Here is a 13,090-nt window from a genome sequence, read left to right as displayed (position 1 = left end):
TACGTGCAACACACTCTCTTTGCCAACTCAGCATTTTGTGCCTAATAGGTATCAATTTTTGCACTTAAGGGGTTTGATAGGTATAAGCCTTAGTTGAGGGGTTTAAGTGAATTTTCAGGACAAGTTTGAGGTCCTATCGATGGGTTTGACCTAAAATAATCAAACTGTCCAATATACTGAGATACATGATATAAGACGAGAATTTAGGGGCACTTAGAATGAAATGGATTTCAATCAATTTGCATGATGGGCGGTGTGAATTTTTTTTTGAAAATATAGACTTTGTTTTCCTTTGAGCAACTAGGATGCAATGATTAAATGTTCAATGATGAAGGAGAATAACTTTGTTTTTGACCAAAGCAGATCTAATGAGACTTATTGTCAGTGTGAAGAATATTGCAAATTTTTGCAATACACTCTCCTTATTATCTGCATTGTTTTTGCTGCTCAACCCCCATATCCAGACCAGGTTCATACAGGAACTCAAGTCTCCTTCACTCTCATGCCTTGACCTGTGAGCTTATCCATTTTTGGTTCATCTCTAGATGAATTTTCCTTCCAAGAAAATGATTTCAACCTTTTTCTTCATTTAGTGTTACCTGAATGAGCATGTGAGCTTTTATGATCTACTCTTTTTAGTTGTACCTAAATGAACAAGCCAGCCGAGTTGATACATATTATTTTACAGTACATCTTTGTCTTTTAAGATCTGAAATGGATACGACCAGGGATTCTACAATAACATAACACCATAAATATTTAACCACTAAGCCATTATCCATTTGAATTTATGGATTTTGTTGAGTATCCTGTCAATATGGTTATTTCTAGTTCAAAGATGATGTTGTAATTGATCTTGGTTGTTTTCTATTTATTCTTCTTAGTTTTTTGCATTTGCACAATAGTTGTTAATGCATATTATCTAGTAGATCTTTGTACTAATTTTTCTTATTGTCAGGGGGAGCTTGTTAGGCTTTTCGCCAATGATCAACACAAAATAACATGTGGTAACTAGCTTTCACTGTCTATATGTGATTCAGTTGTCTACTTTTAGCAATAACTGTTTTCTCTTCTTGCTTTCTATTCTCCCTGCAACTCCCTTTGATGAGTGGTTTGATATTTGCAGATCCAGACATGCAATCAGAGATAGATACCCATATTTCTGAAAGCCAGGCCACGTTTAATGTTCTAATGCTTGTAGGTTGATGTTATCTCAATTTCTATTTGCTAATGGACTTTTCTATATATTCCCTATTCTCCTCTTACAAATTATTACTGAATAATGCTCAGGAATCAACTTCGTTGGATTCCTGTGCTTAAAAAAGGTTTTTCATTGGAACCAAGGGTGTGGCCTAGTGGTCAATGAAGTTAGTTGAGAACCATGAGTTGAGAACTATGAGGTCTCACGTTCAAATCCCAACAAAAATATTTAGGTGATTTCTTCTTATTTGTCCTAGTCTTGTCCTAGTCTTGGTGGACATAATTACCTGACAACAACAAGAACAACAACAACATACCAATGCATTCCCACAAAGTGGGGTCTGGTGGGGATGGTAAAGTGTACGCAGTCCGTACCACTACCTCAAATGAAGTACAGAGGCCGTTTCCAATAGATCCCCAACTCAGGCCAAATAACAGTATAACAAGTAGAAAGGATAAAAACAAACATAAAAATAGGGTAACATACCACTAGATAATAAAAGAAACAAGATACCCACTGAATAATAGTATGAACTTGTTAGAACATGAGTAGGAATAGGAGTAGCATATAGAATCCTTCTTGGAAAAGATTGTAATGGCGTGTCCTATTAGGAAAAGGATTGGAATGTAGTATTTATGAATAGGGCCTCAATCTAATAATGTAGTTACTACAACAACAACAACATACCCAGTGTATTCCCATCAAGTGGGGTCTGGGGAGAGAGAATTGTACGCAGTCCATCCCACTACCTCAGATGAAGTAGAGAGACTGTTTTCGATAGACCCCCGGCTCAGGACAGATAACAATATAACATTCAAACCACATAAAAGCATACATCCACACGGCAATACTATAATAACAAATAGAAAAGGATAATAACTAAAACAAGACACGCACAAGATGATACTAAAAATATCTATTTGAAAAACATAGGTATCACCGATATACCACAGACGTACTCCTACACACTAACCCTCTACCCTAATCTCCTTCCTCCACACCTTCGTATCAAGGATCATGTCCTCCGTAAGCTGTAACTGCTCCATGTCATGTCTAATCACCTCCCTCCAATACTTCTTAGGCCTACCTCTACCCTGCCTAAAACCATCCATAGACAACTTCTCACACCACCGTACTGGAGCATCCGTGCCCCTCCTTATCACATGCCGAAATCATTGCAACCTCACTTCCCGCATCTTATCCTCCACCGAAGCCACCTCTATCTTCTCCCAGATAATCTCATTTCTAACCCTATCCCTCCTGGTAAGTCCACATATCCATCGCAACATTCTCATCTCCGCCACCTTCAACTTCTGTCTATGGGAGTTCTCAACTGGCCAACACTTCGCTCCATACAACATAGCTGGTCGAACTACCACTCTGTAGAACTTACCTTTTGAGTTTAGGCGGTACTTTCTTATCACACAAGACTCCCGAAGCGAGCCTCCATTTCAACCACCCTCCACCAATACGGTGCGTGACATCCTCATCAATCTCCCCATTCCCTTGTATCATAAACCCAAGATACTTGAAACTCTCTCTCTTCTGGACTATCTGGGAATCAAGCTTCACTACTATGTCCGCCTCGTGCGATAAATCACTAAACTTACATTCCAAATACTCCATCTTAGTCCTGCTCAACCTAAAACCTTTAGACTCAAGGTCTGTGTCCAAAGCTCCAACTTATCATTAACTTCTCCCCGAGTTTCATCAATCAGAATAACATCGTTAGCATATAACATACACCAGGGAACATATGTCGCGTCAAAACATCCATCACCAAGGCAAATAAAAAAGGCTAAGAGTCGATCCCTGGTGCAACCCTGTCAAATCGAAAAGTGCTCCGAATCCCTCATGCCGTCCTCAATTGAGTCTTTGCATCGTCATACATGTCCTGTATCGACCTAGTGTATATCACGGGTACCCCTCTAGCCTCCAAGCACCTCCACAATATCTCCCTGGGAACTTTGTCATACGCCTTCTCAAGATCGATAAACACCACGTGCAAGTCCTTCTTTCTCTCCCTAAACTGCTCTACTAATCTCCTCACAAGGTGAATGGCCTCAGTAGTCGAACGACCTGGCATGAAACCAAACTGCTTCTCGGAAATAGGCAAGATCCTCCTCAGTTACTACAATTCTATAATATTCTTCTCTTACATTTCTCACATGGTATCAGAGCTTCCAAGATCTTGGTAAAGAATCAAAGAGTTTCCGCTGCCGGCGGGTGGCTATAATCATCGCCTAGGAAGGTGTGTTTCTAGGGGAGCGATATTGACTGCAGAACATCTAAGAAATGGAGGATCACCTATATCAGTTGGTTCTTCATGTCTTTATGTGCAGTTGTTTAGGCGAAGATGTTAATCATCTCCCATTGCATTGTGAGGTGGCTACTTAATTGTGGTTTGTGGTCCTTAGCTCCTTTGGGGTACAATGGTGATGCCGGTACAGTGAAGGTGCGTTGCAAAGTTGGGCTCTTAGGTCATGGAAAAAGAGTCCACGTGGATGGGTTGTTGCTCCATTAGCCATTATGTTGGTTACAGGGAAATAGAGAAATGGGAGAGGTTTTGAAGGGGTTGAATTGGATATATTAAAATTGTAAAACAGCTTTTTGTTCCGAGCTTCTTTTTGGTAATGAGGTTCTCATTTTGTACAGAAGATTGAGTTTCTTTTGTAGAGAACCATATTTTGGTATAGGTTCTACTTTCTTTTTTTGGTTATACAACTTGTATATGGGGTTTCCCATATCGTAGAATTATTTAGCTTAAAAAAAAACAAAATGACTAGTATGTTGAAGGTCACAAGTTTCAAAAGTTTTATGACCACACAAATGTTACGACATGTTTAAGACTACAAGTTCAGAAGTCTTCATTTCTTTTTTTTTTTTCAATTCTGTACCGATTCAAAGTATTTAATATAATTTGGAAAGGAGGGAGCATTCGGTTTCGGAAGTGCATTAAGAAACTTATTAACTTCTTCCCAGGCTTAACAAATCCTTTTGCCAGATTGCACTCAGCAGCCAACTAAATGGGTCTCCTCCTCTTTTATAGCTCAAGTCCTTGAGAGTCATATTTAGACGGGCTATTCAAATTTTTTACTGATGTTCATTCTTTTTCTGGACACCCTTAGTTACAGGGTATCTCTCTGTCAAAGCTAGTATTGTAGGCACATTAATGGCTATTGAGGAAATATTTTTCAGTCTATCTGGATAAGAAGCCATATCGACCAGAACAAATTAGAGAAATAAGTACAAACATGAGAAATTCATTGGTGAGGACTTAAGCTTGTTAGGTTTAGCTCATTTACTATGTTTAGGCTTTTCTTTTTTTCCTTATACTTGAATTCATAAAATGCTTGGTTAGAACGGAATTCATGCGTGTGTTCTCCGGTGTTTAATTTTGAGTCATCTATGTTATCATTTGCTTAGATATCATGGTTGTCAATATGATGTGAGATTTCTTACAGCAATCTCGTCTATTTTTTTGTTCTGCTTAACAGGTCGACTCTTCTGAGAACTGGGAACCAGTGACTATATTTTTGCGGCGATCAAGCTTCCAAGTGAAGGTTCATAGAACACAAGCTGTTGTAATAGCGGAGAAGTTTTCCAAAGAGTTGTCGGTATGTGCTTTCCTATGATGGATTAGTTGCTTAAAATCTAGATTATTTATTAATAGGATTTACTAAAATCTAGATTATTTATTAATAAGATTTACTAATTGGTACTCATTTACCATGGGTTTTGAGAAGCTGAGTTCATCATTTTCCTACAAATATATGATAATGTGAAGATATGCAGCCATAGTTTCTGTATATAATGGGCCTTGGTGTTAAGCTAGCTCATGACGGGAGGATTGCCCAAGACCATATAAGGAAACCTGTTACGCATTCTATATCCAATGTGGGACTCTTTAACACTCACCCATACACCCAAACCTTGTTAACGGGAGCGTGGATAATATAATGTTTTGGCCCAACGGGTGAGCAGAGAATTTAAATGGGTCAGGCTCTTATACCATGTAATGAATCAACCTTGGGACTTAACTCAACCCCAAAAGCTAGTTCATGAGGAAAGGATTGCCCAAGACCATACAATGAGACGAATTACCCATTCCATATCGACGTGGGACTAACTCAATCCCAAAAGCTAACTCGTGAAGTGAAGACCGCCCAAACATCGGGTAAATCTAAAGTAGGGATGGATTTGGCTCCAACACTATGTTAAGAAAATGGATTTTCAACTTAACCACAAAAGCTAGCCCAACTAATGTGGGACTTTTTTCTGCTCACCTCCTTCTAAATCCCAACAAGCTGTTAACAATCACGACTTAGTTCATTTCCTTCCTGTTCCACTTCATCTCAATCTTTTTAAGTTTTGATTGCTCTTGTGAGAAAATAGAATGTAAGTGTCAGTACTTGAATCTTTAACCTAGACCTTGACAGGGCACCCAACAATAATAGCATGCTCCTGGTAAGGTAACCAAGAAAGGACTAATACTAAAACAGTCTGATTGAAGGTAAGAGCAAAAAGGAAAGTCCGACTAGACAGTTAAACGTCCCATAACCCAAGTTAAAGACCAAGTCATGGAGCTACTAGTATCCGAGTTCAGTGTACGAGATGCTGCTCGAAATTATAAAGATAATACTGAAATGAAAATGAAAGAAGAGATGGAGTAGTCTCCACAGTATTGTGGTGGCTCACCTCAACTAGTAGGACTAGTACTAGATGGAATCACTGGTCGGCAACTAGATCACCTTATCTAGGACCTGCCTAACGCAACAACTGTGAGTCTAAAAGACCCAATAAGATCACTGAACTTCCTCTCATCTTACTCCTATGACGAGAGAAAACGCTGATAGTGCATAATCAGCGAACAAGCCATAACATGTATAGAATCAATATACAAGTTTGCAACTGAATAAGAAATTGTGAATACGAGTATACAAAGTAGACATGATACTGCTACTGCTGATTTACTACTAAAGCTGCGTATAACTGATAATAACAGATATAGTGCACTATGTCTGCTCACTCACGCGTTTTACCCATTTCGGAGCGTTGGTTCCTATCTGACCCACCTGGCGCCAGTGCATCAATCACCCGTCTTACTTGGTTCTGGCTCAATTTTATAGAGCCACTAGCTGGCCAAGTGATACATCATGTTCAGACTGTGTATGATGTTAACTGAGTGATAAAGTAAGCTAGACAACTAGTGGATATCATAAACATATCATCAATCTGCTGAAAGGATCAAAACAGTGTAAAAACATGTACTAGGACCGTCGTGGCACTATTTGGATACCGTAAAACTAATATATCTAGCTCATGTTTTCCCCCTCCACAAACTAAATAGTTTAAATGCAGATAAGCAAGTAAGCAACATGGATCATGCTTTTGATGGAAAAAAAGTAATCTATGAGTTAAAGTTCCACTTACCTCGAACACGACAAGCCTTTACTCTACAAGAATCACCCAAAACTGCTCAAACAATCTCCAATGGATCTAATCTATTCAAAATTATGAATAACAGGTTCCAAATTTTTCTAGGAGAACTAGATCCCATAATTTTAGGATATTTCAAAGTCAAAGTCAACTTCGGGTCAATGAGTCAAAATTCAAAACAAATTTAATGGACGCACTACCCATTAGCTTAGGAATCCAATTCTATGATCAATATCCAATTTTGATGTCAATTGCTAGTCCCAAGTCCTCATTTCTCCTCTCATAGGTCTAGGTCTAGAATACCTAGTTTTAGCTTCAGGAGTCTCATCTTTTCATGGTTCAAATATCTTAAAAATGAAGTATAATTTCAATACTAGTATAGAAAACTTATACCTTAAATCTCATGTCAAAACTACATCATTTCGGATCCCAAGGGTGTGTTTGGTATGATGGAAAATATTTTCCATGGAAAATGTTTTTCAAGAAAATAAGTTGGTTTTCTACTTATTTTCTGATGTTTGGTTGGCGAGTGGAAAATATTTTCTGGTGTTTGGTTGGTGAATAGAAAATATTTTTTAGAAAAATATTTTCTAGTGTTTGATTGTTGAGTGAAAAAATATTTTTTAGAAAATACTACTAACTGTTAACTAGTATATCAGTGCCTCTAGCAACTCTAACAATTTGTAAGAACTAATTTAAGCATAGCAAATAATAGCAATATCGAATACTAAAATATTACAATCACTAAATTTAATCAATTACTAATTAGCAAATATAGGAAACATTTTTCAATAATTTGTTAGGACAATCTCAGTGGTAAGCTTGCTTACCGTGGTGTGCCAGGGTCGGGGGTTCGAAACGCCCCTCCAGCGAAGCTGGGGTGAGGGCGCGTAGGTCAGGCCCGGAGTGGTCCCCCCCCTCCCCGACACCTACGGAGTAGGTATGAACCGGGTCGTCCCCCTTGTTAGGACAATCTCAGGATACTACAATCAATAGAATTACAACGGAACGATTAGCTTATTCAATCTTGTGAAACAAGCTACATCGATGACAAAATAAAATATGCAATTAGCAAAAGTAACATAGGTAAGTCTTCCTCTATGCATATGGAAATAACAATACATTCAACGAACATTGTAAAAGAAAAAAATTCGGGCTTCACTATTTTTTATTTCAAGCAGTGAAAATTGAAGCAAAACTCAGTGAAAAATATTTTCGAGTAATGTGAATTTTTTGAGAAATATGAATATGAGTGTTGTTAGGGTGGGGAAGAGGGGTGGGGGTGGGGGCATAAGTCACATTTGTTATTTAACTACAACCAAACAAGGGAAAATAAGAAAATATTTTCCTTAAAACATTTTCCATCATACCAAACACCACACCCTAAGTCAAGCGATTTTCCCGAAATTTGTCAAAAATGGCTGTTGGTAAGAATAAATGATAATTAAATACTTGATGTCTCGTCTTAATTACAAAGGCTTTTTTTGACCCAATCCTAGAAACTGTGGAATTTAGTGATAAAAAGCGCAAAGAGAAAAAAATACAAATATGCATGTATAGTCCAAGATTGATAATTATAAGCATGAATGATGAATATATGGACAAAGAAATTGAAAAAAATACGATAAAGTGAAATATTAAAATTTTAGTGTGGCCTCTTTAGAAGAGCTCATTGGCAAGAGAAAGGATGCCTTAGAACATTGATGACGACACTGAAGTGCACATTATTAAGCTACGCGAAACGTTGAACACGTTTTGAGCCTTTCTTTTGGGCTTAAGAGCGCTTTAACCACACCTTTGATAACACTGACTCTACTTCCCTTTTGCGGCTATCACATTTTTGACTTTGCTCTGCTTTTGCAAAAGTCAGGGCTGGTGTCCTTAATTTCAAATGCGATGCTCCAGAACCTGCAGTTATTGTTGATATACAAAAATTGGTGTCGAAACACCCCTGTGCCCTCGAGTCTCCACCCAAACTATTTCAACAAGTCCTAAAATCATAGGCTACATATAGACAACAACAACAACAATAACATACCTAGTAGGTTCCCACAAGTGGGGTCTGGGGAGGGAAGGATGTACGTAGGCCTTATCACTACCTCGTAGAGGTAGAGATACCATTTCACTTAGGCTACATGTATGAATACCCAAAACATGATTTGGCATACTAGAATTCAAAAAGAGGGGTTAGGTTGTTGCAATAAGATGTATGTTATTCTTGAATATTTATATTCACACTACAATGCATAACTATATAATTTTGATGCGGGACATTAATTATATATTACTTCAAGTATACTAATTTTTATTATTATCTTAATCTCTTCCTCAAGCTAGTGCTTTCAAGTAATATGTGTCAAACGACTTAGTTGGAATTATCGTTTATCGAAAAAATGTGTATTGAATATTTTGAAGGAATTGATGTGCAAGATACAACCTATTGATATCCTATGGAATGCTAAATTTGTGCTCGAACAGGGAAGCTGTGAGAAATGAAGAAATACATGGGAGAGAATGAAAAAGTATTGGTTGATAATTTTCTCAAGCTATTGGGTGTTTAAATAGTACATACACCTATGCTAAACTTGGAAAGATAACATTATTACGTAATTACAAAGATTCCTAACTGATGTAGACCATATCTATATGTTTCTAGCAAAACCTACATAATATGAATGCACACCCTCTCAAGTTGGTGCATATTACTACTCTATGTAAGGGAGAATACCTATTTTTTGTTGTCCTCACATAACTTTTTCGTCTCTTCTTAACCCTAATTAATGTTTTTATGACTTTGTAGTCTATAAATTTTAAGAACTTTATGGATTCTTATATGCCACTGGAAATGGTGATATTATAGAAAAAGTGAAATGGACTACATATTTCGGCTTTTGATGTGGACTATAGGGATAATATTACAAATTTACAGGGATACTCTAGTTGGGATAGGAACTTGCTATATAAAGCTCATGTTCCCAACAAGCATATTGTTATGATATTTGGCGAAGGATCGAGTCACAGGACGATGAACAGAAAAGTCTGACTCAATTGGTGTCGACTTTCCCTTGCCTTTTTTTGAATTCCTAGATCGACCTATTTTGTAGATAAATTCAGCTCGTTAAGGGAAGTTGAAACCTAGAGTTCAAAAAAAGAGAGAACTTCGATTTCTTCAGCTCGTTAAAGGGAGGCTAAAACCTTAGAGTTCTGTCACGACCCGAGCCGGGGCCCTAGCCGCGACGGGCATCCCGAACCACGAATGCTCGAGCGACCCCTTAGCATACTATCATAAGTATAATCCATACATAAATCAAAGTGTGGAAGATATAATGAAATTCAAAGGAATTTATATTACAAACTGTGTCAACAAAATATGATAATACAATACCCAACTTCCGTCTACGAAGCCTCTACTGAATTACTAGTCAATCTAGGCAGAAACAAAGCCCTGCTGGACCTTAAGACAACTGAACTAGCATAAGAATAGAATGCCTTTCGAAGCAAGGGAGGCTCACCAACTCTGGAGTTCAGGAAGTAATCTACTGTTGAGCTGGACCATGGAAATCTGCCTCAGAACCTACATTATGAGACAATGTAGCCGCCACGAAAGACGGTCAATACCTGGAATGTATTGGTTCGTAGAACTAACTGCAAACATATATTCCATATAAAATAGTCGAGAGCATTTAGAGAACAATTTAGCATAGTATATATATGTAAAACACATGGGCATAATTTGATGAGCTTCAAAAGATTTTCTTGTAATCATGACTCAACTCTTTGATTTACTTTTGAACTAGATGGTACATCCTACAAACGTACTTATCCACGAGCAATATGGACTTCATCTTTGACTTGGCTACCAAGCCCCAATCCGAGTTTGCCGCAAGGATTGGGGTTTGTCATTCGTACTATGCCATAAGGCCGGCACCTGCGTACAATCCATATCATAGGACATCATAAACCCATATCGATAAAACACGGTTTCGAGCTAAGAGTTTTCTAAACTCGAGCCTTCTTCGGGTAACCAACTAGCTCTCTTTAAGCCCAATTTTAGTCGTTTAAAATCATGCTTCATGCTATTAAAACATTTGTTTCTTTCATGTTAAGGGCATTTCGTAATAGGTATCGTCATTCCTGGACTTGCAAGTCATTCATATCTTATCATATCACATCTATAACCCTTTTTATTCAAAAGCACATTAATGACTACCAAAAAGGATTCATCAAATCATATGAAAGTTCTTATTTCAAACAACAACAACAACAACAAAAAACCCAGTATATTCTCACATAGTGGGGTCTGGGGAGGGTATGATGTACGTAGTCCATACCACTACCTCCGTAGAAGTGGAAAGACTGTTTTCGATAGATTCCCGGCTCAAGACAAGGAATAATAATAAACTCCGTAATAAAGCATGGGAAAAGATGACATAACATAAATACGATACCCATAAGGAATAGTAAACAAAGAAAAGCAAACAAATTCATAATCAAACATGAATCAAGGTGGCATAACAAGAAAAATACACCTACCAAGTAATACCCTACACTAACGACCCAAACCGACACTAGCCTTCTATCCTAATTCGCGTCCTCCAGATCTTTCTATCTAGGGTCATGTCCTCGGTAAGCTGTAACTGCTTCATGTCCCGCCTAATCACCTCTCTCCAGTATTTCTTCAGCCTACCCCTACCCCGCCTGAAACCATCCAAAGCTAGCCTCTCGCACCTATGAACCGAGGCATTCGTGCCCCTCCTCATCACGTGTCCGAACCATCTCAATCAGCTTCCCGCATCTTGTTCTCCACCGAAGCCTCTCTAACTTTCTCCCGGATAGTCTCATTCCGAACTCTATCACCCCTAGTTAGCCCACACATCCAACGCAACATCCGCATTTCCGCCACCTTAATTTTTTGAATGTGGGAGTTCTTAACTGGCTAACACTCCGCTTCATACAACATGGCCGGACGGACTGCCACCCTGTAGAATTTGCCCCTAAGTTTGGGCGGCACCTTATTACACAACACCCCCGAGGCGAGCTTGCACTTCATCCATCCCGCCCCAATACGGTGGGACACATCCTCGTCAATCTCACCGTTCCCTTGATGGACCCGAGATACTTGAAACTATCCCTCTTACACACCACTTGTGAATTCAATCTTACTACCACCTCGTTCTCCTGCCTCACGTCATTAAACTTGCATTCCAAATATTCTGTCTTGTTCCTACTTAACCTGAACCCTTTAGACTCAAGGTTCTGTCTCCACACCTCTAATTTATCATTCACACTTTCCCGCGTCTCATCAATCAAAATTACATCATCTGCAAAAAGCATACACCAAGGCACCTCTCCTTGAATACGCCGCGTTAACACATCCATCATTAAAGCAAACAAAAAGGGCTAAGAGTAGATCCTTGATGCAATCCTGTCAAGACAGGGAAATGCTCTAAATCTCCTCTCGCCGTACTCACTTGGGTTTTAGCTCCATCAGACATATCCTTAATTGCTCTGATATACTCCACCGGGACCCCACTCACCTCCAAGCATCTCCAAAGAACCTCCCTAGGGACTTTGTCGTACGCCTTCTCCAAGTCGATAAACACCATGTGCAAATCCTTCTTGCTTTTCTTATACTGTTCCACCAGCCTTGAATTGCCTCCATCGTCGAGCGCCCGGGCATAAATCCAAACTGGTTCTCCGAAATAGCCACTATTCTCCTCAACCTCAACTCTATCTTTCTCTCCTAAATCTTCATAGTGTGACTCAATAACTTATTACCCTTATAGTCGTTGCAACTCTGAATGTCACTCTTGTTCTTATATAGAGGGATCATAGTATTCCATCTCCAAGCCTCGGGTATTTTCGCCGTCTTGAAAATGTCGTTAAACAATCCAGTCAACCACCTTAAACCAGCCTCGCCAGAAAACTTCCAAAAATCCACGGGAATCTCATCAGGCCCCGTCGCCCTACCCCTTTGCATCCTGCGAACAACCTCTCTAACCTCCTCCACCTTAAAACGTCTACAATAACTAAAATCACTACACTCCTCTGAGTGCTCCAGCTCCCCTAACATAATAACTTCATCCCCTTCATCATTCAAGAGCCTATGAAAATACGACTGCCATTTTTTCTTAATGTGACCGTCCTCCACTAACACTCTCTTTTCAAGACTTTAACACATGGTGGTCAATTCTTTCATTAATAACATGCAGTTTCTTCATTAGGAAACCATAACATTTAGAATAGAAATCACCTCTTTGAAAAACTCGTGAAGCAACTATCCATAATAAGTAAAGACATTTAAACTCAAGAATCATCCTCATTCGTAAAAACAACCCCAACATTAGTTATATGTAAATCACATGATCAAAAAAGGGCTTATAATTCATGCTCTCAAACCCAATTTACAATTCATAACATGCTAAAACCACAAATTTCATCACGGGGAAG

At 38.7% G+C, this 13,090-nt stretch overlaps 1 protein-coding gene across 21 annotated transcripts in view; it reads left to right on the top strand.

The window, feature by feature from the left end:
- LOC107849837 overlaps window positions 1-13,090 on the top strand; it is a 62,000-nt gene that overhangs the window by 29,094 nt on the left and 19,816 nt on the right. For 20 of the 21 annotated variants that reach the window (XM_047401297.1, XM_047401271.1, XM_047401276.1 and 17 more), the window contains 3 exons: window positions 959-1,007; window positions 1,127-1,197; window positions 4,699-4,818. In XM_047401297.1, the coding sequence (XP_047257253.1) occupies window positions 959-1,007; window positions 1,127-1,197; window positions 4,699-4,818 (240 nt within the window). Of the gene's footprint in view, window positions 1-958; window positions 1,008-1,126; window positions 1,202-4,698; window positions 4,819-13,090 lie in introns of all 21 variants that reach the window. The other variant, XR_001668326.2, reaches the window with a different exon arrangement.

The sequence above is a fragment of the Capsicum annuum genome, chromosome 1 (assembly GCF_002878395.1).
Source record: "Capsicum annuum cultivar UCD-10X-F1 chromosome 1, UCD10Xv1.1, whole genome shotgun sequence".
Taxonomy (NCBI): Eukaryota; Viridiplantae; Streptophyta; class Magnoliopsida; order Solanales; family Solanaceae; genus Capsicum; species Capsicum annuum.
This window is presented reverse-complemented; position numbering and strand designations above follow the sequence as displayed.